This window comes from Balaenoptera physalus (genome assembly GCF_965194825.1).
Source record: "Balaenoptera physalus genome assembly, chromosome: 19".
NCBI lineage: Eukaryota > Metazoa > Chordata > Mammalia > Artiodactyla > Balaenopteridae > Balaenoptera > Balaenoptera physalus.
In genome coordinates, this window is record NC_138900.1 from 34,670,536 (window position 1) to 34,683,961 (window position 13,426).

Sequence of the window (13,426 nt, forward strand, 5' to 3'; positions counted from 1 at the left end):
CAATAGCCAAAAGGTGGAAGCAACCCAAGTGTCCACTGATGGGTGAATGGACAGGCAAAATGTGACATATCCATACAATGGAATATTATTTAGCCTTAAAAAGGAAGGAAATTCTGACACATGCTACAACATGGATGAACCTTGAGGGCATTACGCTACGTGGAAGAAGCCAGTTACAAAAAGACAAATGCTGTATGATTCCTAGAGGTTATCTATGAGGTTCCTAGAGGTAGTCAAATTCATAGAGACAGAAATAAAATGGGGGCTGCCCGTGGCTGGGGGCAGAGGGGAACGAGTTGAAAAAAATTAATTAGTTGCCAGTATCAAAGATTCTGAAGATTTAACAAGAGATTCTGGGTTTCTGGCTTCTCTGGAATGACCCTCAGCCTGCACTGCCACATTACAAGTCAGCTGAGTTGGGTGGCTGTCACCTCCTGTGGGTGGGGACAGTACCCCAGTTGGCCCCAGCACTCCTGGTCATCCATCCATCTACCTGCATGGCCATGGAAGTGCTTGGTGTCACCTCTGCCTAAGGGCTTATGGGTGAGGGGGCAAAAGGGGGCTGAGTCTGTCCGTGGTCATGAAGAGTCTCTGGGCAGATAATTGACCATCTGTGAGCCTGACCTATAGAGGGCAAATACCTTTTCCAGAGGTTTCCAACATCATTTAAAGCAGAAAGCCTCCCCTCAGACCAAGGACCTTAGCAGGTGCCCGGAACAAAGGGAGACCTAGTGAGGGGAACCTGCTTCCCCCTCCGTCACCCAATCAGGATTGGAGAGCGCTGTTCTGGTTAAGGGGGTAACTGAGGCCCAGAGAGAAGATGAGATTTGGTCAAGTTCTCACAGAATAGTTCATCTTTGTGGATACTTCCACTTTTCCATTTTTCATGCAGGAGGTGCTCATCAGACCAGAAGTAGATGCTGTTGACGCCCACGCCCACAGTATCCGAGGCCCTCCTCCAAGTTTACCTGTTGGTGCCCAGCATAAGAGCTTTCTCTGGTGCCTGGGAGATGGCTTAGGCTTTTCAGTACAGCCTGGAAGTCTGGGGGATGTAGCGTCCCTGGTGCAACTCTCCACCCATAGCATCCCTGGGGCAATTCTCTACCCGTGAGGGATGATAGCATTTTTTTTTTTTAACATCTTTATTGGAGTATAATTGCTTTACAGTGTTGTGTTAGTTTCTGCTGTATAACAAAGTGAATCAGCTATATGCATACATATGTCCCCATATCCCCTCCCTCTTGCGTCTCCCTCCCACCCTCCTTATCCCACCCTTCTAGGTGGTCGCAAAGCACCGAGCTGATCTCCCTGTGCTCTGCAGCTGCTTCCCACTAGCTATCTATTTTATATTTGATAGTGAATATATGTCAATGCTACTCTCTCACTTCATTCCAGCCTACCCTTCCCCCTCCCCATGTCCTCAAGTCCATTCTCTACGTCTGTGTCTTTATTCCTGTCCTGCCCTTAGGTTCATCAGAACCATTTTTTTTTTTTTTTAGATTCCTCATATATGTGTTAGCATACAGTATTTGTTTTTCTCTTTCTGACTTACTTCACTCTGTATGACAGACTCTAGGTCCATCCACCTCACTACAAATAACTCAATTTTGTTTCTTTTTATGGCTGAGTAATATTCCATTGTATATATGTGCCACATCTTCTTTATCCATTCATCTGTCAATGGACACTTAGGTTGCTTCCATGTCCTGGCTATTGTAAATAGAGCTGCAATGAACATTGTGGTACATGACTCTTTCTGAATTATTGTTTTCTCAGGGTATATGCCCAGTAGTGGGATTGCTGGATCATATGGTAATTCTATTTTTAGTATTTTAAGGAACCTCCGTACTGTTCTCCATAGTGGCTGTATCAAGTTACATTCGCACCCACAGTGCAGGAGGCTTCCCTTTGGGATGAGAGTATTCTGAAGCAGCTTGCACACAGTCCCTCCAAGGTCCCCGGTGTCACTGAACCCCGCTGCCCACGGCCCTTCCTGTGCATTCAGGTCATTCACTCTCCCTCTCCCTCACTCTTGCTTCCCCTCCTTGTGGACCTCTGACATCCTAGTGTTTGCCTGAGGCTGGGCCTTGGGGGAACCAGGGAGATTTCGGCCTTTCAGATTCCGGAGGCCCTCCGATTCCTTTGTTTTAAATGCATGTGGGTCTCTGCTTCCCTTGCCATCCAGGACATCACCAGCCTGCTGCACACCATCTACGAGGTGGTCGATTCCTCCGTCAACCACTCCCCGACGTCGAGCAAGACGCTGCGGGTGAAGCTCACCGTGGCCCCCGATGGGAGCCAGAGCAAGAAGAGCATCCTTCTCAATCACCCCGGTGAGGGCTGGAGGGCCGTGCTGGCCACGGGAGTCGGTCCACTCCCAGCTCTCAGGGAGGGTCAGAGCCCCACCTGGGAGGAGTGGGAGGGAGTCCTGGGGCCTCTCCTGCGAGCTGCTCTGTGGGCAGGTGGGATTTGAGCAGGTCTTTGAAGGTTGGATAGGGAAGGAGTTCCAGATGGAAGGCCCTGCATAAGCAAAGCGCTGGAGGTGGGCCTGGGCGTGGCAAGCAGCCCCAGTAAGGGCTTCTGTGATGGGGAGTGTAGGTGGGCGGGGCCTCGAAGGCAGCTAAGGAGTCTGGGGAGGAGGTGAGTCTGGGGGAGGCATCAGGCAGGGCAGGTAGCTGCGAGACCCCTCTATTTAGTCCTGGCTGGGAGAAGCCTCCCCGCAGAGCCATTGCGAAGCTGCTGTGGGCCAGTTTCAAGGGCTGTGTGCTAGGCAGCCTGGGCAGGGCCGGGAGGCCGACGGGTGCAGGAATAAGCTGCTCACTGGACTGTTTCTCTGGTGGGGCTCAGACCTGCAGAACACCAGGCCCAGAGCGGAGACCAAGCCCGCCGAGGAGCTGCGAAGCTGGGAGAAGAAGCAGCGGGCCCTCCTCAGGTAGGGCGAGCGCGGGCAGAGCCGGCCCAGTGCCTCTGAGCACGGATTGAGCACCGGCTGTGGACCTGCCTCTAAGGGATTCCAGGCAGGAGGCTGCAGTCTACATTCTCCTCGGGGGCAGGGCGTAGGGGGGTGGGCAGTGATTTCAGAGGGCAGGTTCACAAATCAAACTCAGTTGTCCAAAAGAGCTAAATGTAGGTCCACGTTGCTTCATCCAGAATGCTTTGGGGTAACTCAAATGCATTTGTTGAGTTTTAGAAAGGTGCTCCCAGTGTATTTCTATCTGGGATCTGCACAGCACCCCAGGATTTAGCACATAGATATTTCTGCAGCGACACATATAAATATTCATGCTAAGTGAGAGAAAGACCGTAGCTACCTTCACATCTGTTTAGAGCAAGCTTGGCTGCCAAATGGGTTGTGGAAAATCTTTGCTTTCAGGTGTTTTGGACTTCAGAATTGTGGATAAGGGGTTGTAAGGCTGCAATTATCTTTCACCTGTTGTTATTTAACTGCAAGGAAGGAAGTGAAGAGAGGGAGGGAAGGAAAGAGAGAGACTGGGTAAAGAAAAGCTCTGAGTAAACAGTAATATAAAGTAACAGTAATGTGGGACAGTATCTACTGTGAACATGGAGAGGTAATGGCTGGGACTTGAGAAGCGCTAGCATAGGGGAAAGAGAGAAGGTGGTCCAAGCAGGTGTGGGGAGAGGGCTAGGAATTGGGGGTGCCCAGGCTGGCTACAGATGTAGGGGGGCTGCCCTGGGGGAGCAGGCAAGCTAGTGTGGGCAGATCACAGAGGCCCTTGAAGGGGAGGGGCAGGGAGCCCAGAATCCCGCAGTGGGAGAAAGGTCACCTCCCTCCCCCACCCGCCCCTCCTCGCACCTTACACCACCCTGGGAAGGCCCATTCTGAGCTTTGGGCAGGTTATGGAGTCTTCCAGCCTCAACTCCAATGGCCTGGGGGCTTCTGTTCTCCCCACCCCGTGGGGAGCCAGGTAGACGTTAGGAACACATGGTTTGAAGGCTGGCTCTGGAGCATCCTGAAGTTTTGACCAGTTACCTTCTCCTTTGCTTTGGGCCTGTTCAAAGCTTAGTCCCTATCCAGTCCTCCCGGAAGGCCCAGGGAGGCCAAGCAGGGGAGGAAAAGGAGGGACAGAGTGCTGACGTGGTCACTCCCTCCCTCCCTCCCCTGCTCCCAAGACCCAGACAGAAATTAACAGAGGGTCCAGAAGGGTTTGTCCTGGTGGCTTCCCAGGAGCTCGTGGGACCGCTCCCACCGCGAGGCCAGGGCCCACCCTCTCGCTTGCCTTCCCTGATAGGTTCCAGGGTGACAGCCGTCTGGAACAGTCCGGCTGCTACCACCATTGCGTGGATGAGAACATTGAGAGGAGAAACCACTACTTAGATCTCGCTGGGATAGAAAACTACACGTCCCAGTTTGGGCCTGGTAAGGGAGCTCCTTCACCGGTGAGGGCGGCCAGGGCAGGGCGTGGCTGGGCGGGCAGGGGCGCTGGTGGGTGAGTGGGTGTTCGCTGGCCCCCTTGGGCTGGGGGAAGGCCTAGCTTTTACTGGACAGAGTATAGCGTCTTCTTGGAGGAGATGGCATTCAAAACGTTTAAAACATTAAAGTAAAACATGCACAAAGTCGAACAAAATCAAATAGTATCCAAGGGCTTTTAATTCAATGAAAACAACAGTTCGGTGCCGCACCCTGACCCACCCTTCTCTTCCAGTGAGGACCCTGGGCTTCGTTAAGCAAAACAGTGCTCTGTCTTCATCAGCCCTTGACATCTCAGCTCTTGCTAAGATAGATGAAGACACAGTCCACTTAATTTCACTCCCCACAACGTCCTTCTCCCCTTCCCCCTGTGTTTAATTCCTCTCTGAGTTACCTCTATACGTTAAGGAACATGCTTGTAGATTTCCTTTGTGCTCCAGTGACCTTAGACAATTTTAACAATGTCCCTGTCTGCTCTCTTTCCAAGCTCTCAGAAGGAGAATTAATTATCTTTAAAGACCTAACACAGAAACAGTTTTTCCCACTTAGCAGATGGCAAAGTTCCATTCCAGAAAAGTTTCCTCCAAGGCAGAGGGAGGAGAGCAGTCAGTGGGTGGGGAGTCGGGGCGTCGGGGTTAGCTGTGATAAGGACCAGCTGCCTCTATCAGCCTGGGAGAACTGGGGGCGGAGTGGTTTCCAGGGCACCGTGTGACACCAGCACACAGTAGGTGCTCATTAAACATTTGTTGAATTGGTTCCTAGGCTCCCCGTCAGTGGCCCAGAAGTCAGAGCTGCCACCCCGCACCTCCAACCCCGCTCGATCTCGCTCCCACGAGCCAGAAGCCATCCACGTCCCACACCGAAAGCCCCCAGGCGTGGACCCCGGCTCCTTCCACTTTCTTGACGCCCCATTCGCCAAGGTCTCGGAGGTCCAGCAGCGGCTCCGGGGTGGTACCCAGGACGGGAGCAAGCACTTTGTGAGGTCCCCCAAGGCCCAGGGCAAGAGCGTGGGTGTGGGCCACGTGGCCAGAGGGGCAAGAAGCAAACCCCCCATGGGACCTGCTGTCCCTGCGGTGTCCCCATCCGCCCACCTGGCCGCCAGCCCGGCCCTCCTCCCCACTCTGGCGCCCCTCGGGCACAAGAAGCACAAGCACCGCGCCAAGGAGAGCCATCAGGGGTGCCGGGGCCTGCAGGCGCCCCTAGCCGTGGGCGGCACCGTCGTGGGGCGGGACCACGTCAGGGAGCTGCCCGCGGTGGTGGTGTACGAGAGCCAGGCCGGCCAGGCGGTCCAGAGACACGAGCACCACCACCACCACGAACACCACCACCATTACCACCACTTCTACCAGACCTAGAGCCCCGCCCCCGCCCTTGCCCCACCATATGAAGGACCCCCCTCCCCCTGCCCCCAAGGCATTATTATTCTATTAATTATTGTTATTATGATGATTATTTTTTATTAATAATTATTGTTACTCCACTAATATTCAGCTAGCCTCCATGTAGAAGATATATGGAAACACAGAACTAAACTTTTATTTATATGTCGTGGGGACTGCATAACTTACCCAAGAAATGACTCTGGGTTTGGAAGTGGCCTGTAGTGGCAGAGGCTCCCTGGGGCTCCGGAGCTGCGGTGTCCACGCAGGCTATTCCACACCCTTCCCAGCCCCGGGCAAGCCCTCGGCCAGAACTCTGCCCCATCCCAGTCTCTTCCAGGAGAACACCCTTCCCTGGCCCGGCTTCCAGAGACCCTTGAAATCTCCGAGAAGATAAACAGCTGCTACCTCTTAGTATGATTCTGATTTTATTTTGCCCTTAACGGATTGTAATGTGCTACAAGGGATTTCGGCGGACTGCGCGACCTTCCCAGCTGTTGTGTTTTTATGTCCCAACCTAGAAAGCTTAGCTGTCCTTTCTGGAGTTATCTTTCACACCTTTCCAGTGGGATCGCGCCCCTGCCCCAAACCAGTCCCATCTTTTCTGTCGTGCGCAACATGAAAATACATTTCTCGTTTTTTCTCTCCTCCTCCTCTTTTCTTTAGAAAGATACACACCCATATTTAAAGACTGCCCCTGAAACCAGCCTTCTCATTTTGGAAACCTCCGGAGAGGGAACCAACCACATAAACAAGTGTGGTTTTCCAAGATCGGGCAATTGTGTGTTGTTGGTTGTGACCGAAGATGTGGAAACCTGGCGTCCTACCATTGGCAAATATATACGTACCTACATGGTTCTCTAACAGAGCTTTCTGTATCTGTAGATAGATGCCATCTGTCCATTTCTATGTATCTTTCTATAAATATACACTCTCAGGTACCTTTTCTGGTGTGCAGAAGTCCGTGCTTTGCTTCTCAAGACACATCCAGGGCCCAGACGTGACCCTGTGTGCCTCCTGTTGGGGCGCTGTTCATTAGATGCCAATGGCCACTTGCCTCTCATCAGGGATCCTTTCTCGAGGTTTGGGACCTGGCAGATTTTGGAGAGGACTGTTGGAGTACAGAAGCGTGGAGGGAAATGGAGACAGTGGCCAGAGTTGGGACCCTGGAGCAATGTCCTCTGTAGAGCAGAATTTTGTTTGCTTGAGACCCGGGGAGGCCAGGGAAAGGACACCTGTCAACTAGTCAGGGACCCCGTGAAAAACTGATGACACACACACTCTAATTGGGTAATGGGGTGAGCTTAATAAAGGGAATATTTACATAGTGTGGGCAAAGCCTCCTAAAAGAGTAAAAAGATCCTGCGTTGGTACCGTGGGTGCCACTCCTACCCCTGGAGTGGAGGGTGTACGAGAGAGTCGTCCTCAGCAGACACAGAGGGGTGGGGGCACCTGAAGGAGCCGTGACCTTCGCTGGAAGGATGCAGCCAGCCTGTGGGGACCCTACAGGGAAATGACTTCCTGCCCTCACTCTCCTGCCCGCCTGTATCCTGCTGAGGCACCGTTGGCTGAAGCCACCAGGAGCCAGAGAGCGAGGGAGCTATTGATGGGGGTCACACAGGCATTCTGCCGGGGAAGAGGAGAGTGGAGGGTGAATCTGGAGGGACACAGGAAGAAAAAGTGGCTCCAGCTGCCTGCCTTTCTGCTACTTGCTCTCCCAGCTGGCACCCCATTTTCCAGAGCCTCTGGTGTTGGTTTACCGTGGTCGGTAAGGAGTTATTTTTTGAAGATAGCGTGCTGAGTTGTTGTCACTGTATTAATTTTATTAGTTACTGGTGTGCCTGGGACTGGATTAGTACAGTTAATCCTTATGAAAACCCTGAGGCAGCCAGTGGAAGCTCAGGGAGCACAACAGGCTCAGGGAGGTTGAGTAACTCTCTTGAGACCACACAGCAGGTGGCAGAAGTGGGATTCTAGTCTATCCCAGGATCCCTTAACCAGTGGATTTGGGCCTCCCTTGTTTAGGGCTATGGGCTTCTGTCTGTCAGGAACCAACTCAAACGGACAGGAAAGTAACCAACCCAGGGAGGGCAGGGAGGGAGCTGGCTCTGAGATGACAGGATGGGAACGAAGCTGAGACTCGCTGGTTCTTACGGCTCCCTTTCTGGATTTCTACTTCTCCCCCGACATGCTTTGCCATGGTGTGGGGACTGCTGGCACTTTGGGCCGCACAACCAGATGGAAAAGGATTTTCCACTAGGGCAAGCCCAGGGAAGGATTCTAATTGGCTGGGCCTGGATCCGGTACCCATCCCTGGACCAATCACTGTGGCTCCCCTGGAGTCACACGCCCAGCCTGTGGAGAGGGGGAGGGGCCTGTGCCAGAAGAAGGAAGAGGAGGGGTGCTGAGCAGACCAGAGCAGATGGCGCCCCAGGCCCAGAATTGCTGCAACTATGGAGACAAGCCAGGCATTGGGTCCACGCAGGGAGCCTCTCTGTGGCCTCGTGGGCTGAGAGCGTTTCCTCAGCCTCTGAGAAGAGGTCCCTGCCATCTCTCCCAGCCCCACACCTGTCAGGGTTCTGTTATTTCTTGGTACCTGGAATTTACCTAACTTTAAAAAGTAGTAATGTGCACATGTAGAATATTCAAATAGTACACAAAGGTGTACAGGAAGAAGTACACATCCCTCTGACTTCCCTGACCCCAGCTTCCCGGGGCCTTTTGGATGTGGCGTGGTGGTGTGAGCACAGATGTTGGTGCCCAGCCGCCTAGTTCAAATCCTGACTCCTTCCCTTAGTAGCTCTGTGTACTTCTCAAGCCTCAGCTTCCCCTTTATAAGGGGGATCAGAAGAGACCTACCCCACAGGGTTGTTGTGAGAATTCAGTGAGTTAAAACGGTGCCTGGCCCACAGGAGCACTATGAAAGTGTCACTGCCATTTTTGTTATAAGAATAAATACATTTAAATGAGATATCTCCCCATTTAAATTCTGTTGATTTTTTAAAAAGACTTTATTTTTTTCAGAGCAGGCTTAGATTTGCAGCAGAATTGAGAGGAAGGTGCTGAGATTTCCCATATACCCACTGACCTCTGCATGCATTGCCTACCCCATTGTCAACATCACTTAACAGATAGTACATTTTTTACCAAGGAAGGACCTATATCAACACGTCATAATCACCCAAAGTCCACAGTTTACCTTGGGGCTCACACTTGCTGTCGTACATTCAATGGGTTTGGACAAATGTATAATGATGTGTATCCATAACTATAATATCGTACAGAGTATTTTCACTGCCCTAAAAATGCTCCATGCTCTGCTTATTCACCTCTCCCCCACCCCCAATTTTATTTCCAAAAATATTTCAAAGTTTGAAACAGAAAACCGTGTAACCGTGAAACTCACCACCCAGATTTTACAAATGCTGACATTTTGCAGTACTTCTTTCAGATCTATTTTTAAGAAAGAAAACATTGCAGTTACTGCTTAATCCTCTTCCCACCACACCCTTTTATTTTTACCCAAGGAGTAGCATAGTATTCATACTTCGGCCCTTTTTCTCTGTGACCTAATGTATTTGAAGAGCTCCCCGCATCCATCACAGAGCTCTGCCCCCTCCTCTCTAACAACTGCTCAACCCTCTCTTGGTCCAAGGCGCTGTCGCGAGCTTGCCCATCCCCTCCTGCAGGCAGGTGGGTCTCATCCTAGGCCATGGCACATCCTTGTGCCTGGCTTGTCTCAGTGCCCACAAGCCGGAGCAGTGGCAACAGACTGCCAATGCGGAACAGCTGAGTTCAAGACCATGCGTGATTTCAATGTTGATCGGTTGTAAATGAGCTCTATAAGAAGTTGTACCAAGTAATTGGAAGTTGAAGGAAGAAGAGAGAGGGAGGAAAGAGGGAAGGAGGGAGGGAGGGAAGGAAGGGAGGGAGGGAGGAAGGAAGGAAGGATGGAACGAACGAATGGTCAACCATGCTTCTCGGTGAGGTTTTGAGCACATTTTCCTGCAGGCTGGTGGGGGTGAGTTTTGTCTTGTGTGCAAATCTGACACCCACTGCACAGGACCCGCTCCTGCTTCCCCAGGACCTGAGCTCTGAGCACCGGGGCTCCCTCACTTGTGGCTCTGCTGGCCTCACGCACACCTGCACAAAGCACTGGCTGGTCGCTAGGATGCCCAGTTCTGCTGATCTGTCACTGGCACTGTGGACGTCTGGTTAAGGCAGCCAGCTGGGCCGAGGCTCTCATCACCCAGGGTGCGCTGGGGATTGGGGAGCCTGGGGGGGCTGTGCACTTCACACCCAGCCATGCCAATTACACTTTTTGGCAAAGGAAACAGCCGGGAGCAGTTTCTTTTACTCTCCCCCACCCCGGCCCACTTTATTCTCAGTGTTTAGATGTCAAATCATTACTGAGCCAGAAGGAAGGCAACCTTGCAGGTGACAGGAGGAGGGGAAGACTGCCTGCCCTAATAACCTGGCTTCTGTGAGACCTGTCAGCGCTCCTGGGAATGAAAGGGGGCCCCGGAGCTGTGCTCGGTGCCAGCGGGCTGTGGCATCCCACCCCTACCATCCTCACCTCCTCGCTGAAGGTAGGGCTTCACCAGCACGTACAGGAGACTGCAGGCCCCAGAGACCCCAAGGCGGCCTCGCCCCTGGTCCAGCCAGCCCCAGAATCCGCCCTCCCAGCCCCTGCCTTTGCTCCCCAAGGCCCGTGGGTGTAGCCCCAGCCTCACCCCTGCTCCCTACGTGTGCATATGGCTGTGTTTTGCAGAACCGATACAGGCGGTTCAGCCACATGCCTTACAGCCCCTAAAAGCTGTGCACTGACTCCTAAATGCTGTGCAAGGGCACCCTTCTCCGATCATTAAGGCTTCATCACTTCCTACAGGCATGCCTCTTATTTGGGGGCTCTGATCTGGCTCTTGGTCTTGTCACCTTTTCCCACACCAGCAGACCTCTGAACCTGACCCCTCTTCTCGGGGGCTCACACCCTTGAATAATTTTACTGGTTAATGCATGTCCCTGCCAAGGGCTTTCTGCACCCAGCATCTTCCTTTAGCATGAGAAGGGGGGATGGGAGTGAGGTCCATCTCCTAGCAGCAGAAGTGACCTCAGAAGGGGAGGAAGTAGCAGAGGCTGGCCTAGACTCCCCGTCTCCCACCGAGCAACCCCTGCCCCCGCAAGGGGTTTCCTCTCCCCTCCGCGTTCTCTCCATAAAGTAGAATCGTGGTGCATCCAGTCTGTGAGCCTGACAGAGACAAGAGGATCTCCACCTCGACCGAGACCCTCCAGACTTGACTTTGGCATAGGACAGCCTGTGGGTGGGAGCTGGGGGCGGGCAGGATGGAATGCGCACAACCAGTAATTCTCGTCCTACGAGTGCTTCAGAATCACCCGGGGAGATTTTTAAAATACCGGTGCCCGGGTCCCGCCTCTGATGGTGCTGATTCCCTGACCTGGGCACCAAGATGTTCCAAGCTCCCGTGTGGCCAGGCTGAGAACCCAGATGACCTCAGAGGGCTCCTGTGAGGGCAATGCCTAACTTCAGGGCACATAAGAATCTCCCAGGGAGCATGTTAAATGCAGAGACGCAGGCCCAGCCCCAGAGACTGAGATTGCATGGGCCTGGGGGTGGGAGCAGGGATCAGTGCTTTGAACACGCTGTCACCCCAGGAAATGATGCTGCAGCTGGGCCCATAGAGCACAGTGTGAGAAACCCAGGGCCTCGTCACAAGCAGGGTGGGACCCCGGCGGCCCGGCCTTAGGGAGTATGTGCACTGAGGTATAAGCGAGACAGAGGGAGCTCCCCAGGCCCCTGTCCCAACCCCCGGAAACCTCCAAAAAGCCTCACGATGTTGGGGCAAGTGGCCATGACCACGCCAGAGGACAGGGTGGAGACTTCAGTAACAGCCCTCCGGGGGGGACCCCAGTTCTTTTCCTAGCTGCCCTGCCTCCTGGGCCCTCAATAATCTACCACCCTCCCCTCATAAAGCTACAGGCGCCAAAGAGACGGATTTAGTGGGACTCAAGGCCTGTGCTCCAACGAGGGCGGGTCCACAGTGAGCCCTGGTGTGGGGGTCACGTGCTGTCCTTCCTCCCTTGGCTCTTTAGGGAAATGCCAGTGGGCCCTTCCCAGTCTTCCTGCCTTGCTTTGAGGCCCTTGCTCCCTGGGGAGGTACTTGAGCAGCTGATCAAAGCCAGCCTTGGGGAAGGGGGCCTCCGTGCAACCACCTAGCCGTGCTGCTTTGCTGCGCTACAGACCAGCGCTTGGTTCGTAAGCCTACAAGTGCCCTGCTGAGCCCCTACTCAGGCCTGCTTTGGCTTGGTGGATGGAGTTTGAGGAGGTGACCGGATCCAGTAGCCAGACCGCAGAACGCAGGCTGGGGGCCTCGGCTCAGAAGGGCAGAACCGCCCATGGTTGAGAGTATGGACACTGGAATCAGGCAGACCTGAAGTGAGTCCTGGTCCTGCTACTTCCTAGCTGTGCCACCTTGGACAAAGGACCCAGCCTCTCTGTGCCTCCGTTTCCTTCTCTGTAACGTGGGACTAATCAGAGTATCCAGCTCACTGTTAGGCTGTTGTGAGGACCAGATTAAATGATCTCTTGGGCCTGAAGCGTTCAGCTCAGAGCCAGGCAGAGCAGGCCTTCAGGACGTGGCTGCTACTGTTATGAGAATCTGGCCCCGCCGGGCTTGTGGGGAAGGAGGTTGAGTCCCGACTGATGAAGGGTGCAGAGCCCCTGATCAGCGGCTGCAGCATGCCACCTCCCCACCTGCCTTGTTGCTTCGTGCCACCTCCCCACCTGCCTTGTTGCTTTTCCCTTCCACATTCGATGAGTTCACTCCATTCCTTCCAGACCTGACCTGCAGTGTGAACTTGGGCAAACCCCAGCCCACTCTGGGCCTTTAATCCCAAATTTGCATAATGAGATTGCCCTTGGCTCTGACAAGCTGGGCCTTGGGGAGGCAGCTCTGTGCCCTAAAAGGATGGGGCAGTGAGTGGTGGGACCGGCAACCTAAAAGCTGTGCCCAGCAGCTCCTTCCCCCAGGTTGGGGGGGAGCCCCAGGAACAGTCCTTGGCTGTCCTGCATCTGGGCCTCTCCTTGTCCTCCAGGAATCTGGCCCAGCCCCTGGGACCAGGCCCTGAGCCCTAGGACTGCAGAGAAATCTAAATCGCCATATCTATCACTCACGGAGCCCTCATTGTACGTTCAGTCTGCATTTGCTGACATCCTTAGAATAGCCTTGTGAGGAAACAAAGGAGGAAACTGAGTTACAGTCGAGCTAAATGACTTAGCAAGGTTACCGTTAATGTGCTAAACATAGTGTGACACCTGTCCCTGGGGACAAGCTGTTCGTCACTCAACCCTCGCTTGCCAGAAACCTGTGGGCACTGGCGAAGATTAGCAAAGACCAGTCCTACCCCTCCTCTGCCATCACCCCAGTCAAGTCCAGGGACATGTGAGCGAAAGGAAGGTCTGGGAGGTAGGGCTCCTGGCCTGGCTCGAGGCCCCAGCTGCAGCCAAGCGGTGCCCACGCTCTCAGGGTGCCCTGCCGGTCCCCTTCATTCACAGCGCTGATCCCGTTTGTAATTACAGCAGAGCCTCGTTACTCACGGT

The 13,426-nt window shown here is 53.6% G+C and overlaps 1 protein-coding gene and 1 long non-coding RNA gene across 7 annotated transcripts in view; one reads left to right on the forward strand and one right to left on the reverse strand.

Annotated features, from left to right (window-relative positions):
* Positions 1-6,754, forward strand: part of NKD1 (NKD inhibitor of WNT signaling pathway 1) — an 85,636-nt gene extending 78,882 nt beyond the window's left edge. For 4 of the 6 annotated variants that reach the window (XM_082438409.1, XM_082438410.1, XM_082438413.1 and 1 more), the window contains 4 exons: positions 2,186-2,333; positions 2,848-2,932; positions 4,251-4,378; positions 5,192-6,672. In XM_082438409.1, the coding sequence (XP_082294535.1) occupies positions 2,186-2,333; positions 2,848-2,932; positions 4,251-4,378; positions 5,192-5,784 (954 nt within the window). In that variant the 3' untranslated portion in view covers positions 5,785-6,672. Of the gene's footprint in view, positions 1-2,185; positions 2,334-2,847; positions 2,933-4,250; positions 4,379-5,191 lie in introns of all 6 variants that reach the window. The other 2 variants (XR_014256904.1, XM_082438412.1) reach the window with 2 other exon arrangements.
* Positions 1-13,426, reverse strand: part of LOC309648989 — a 1,142,769-nt gene that overhangs the window by 101,966 nt on the left and 1,027,377 nt on the right. The window lies entirely within an intron of this gene.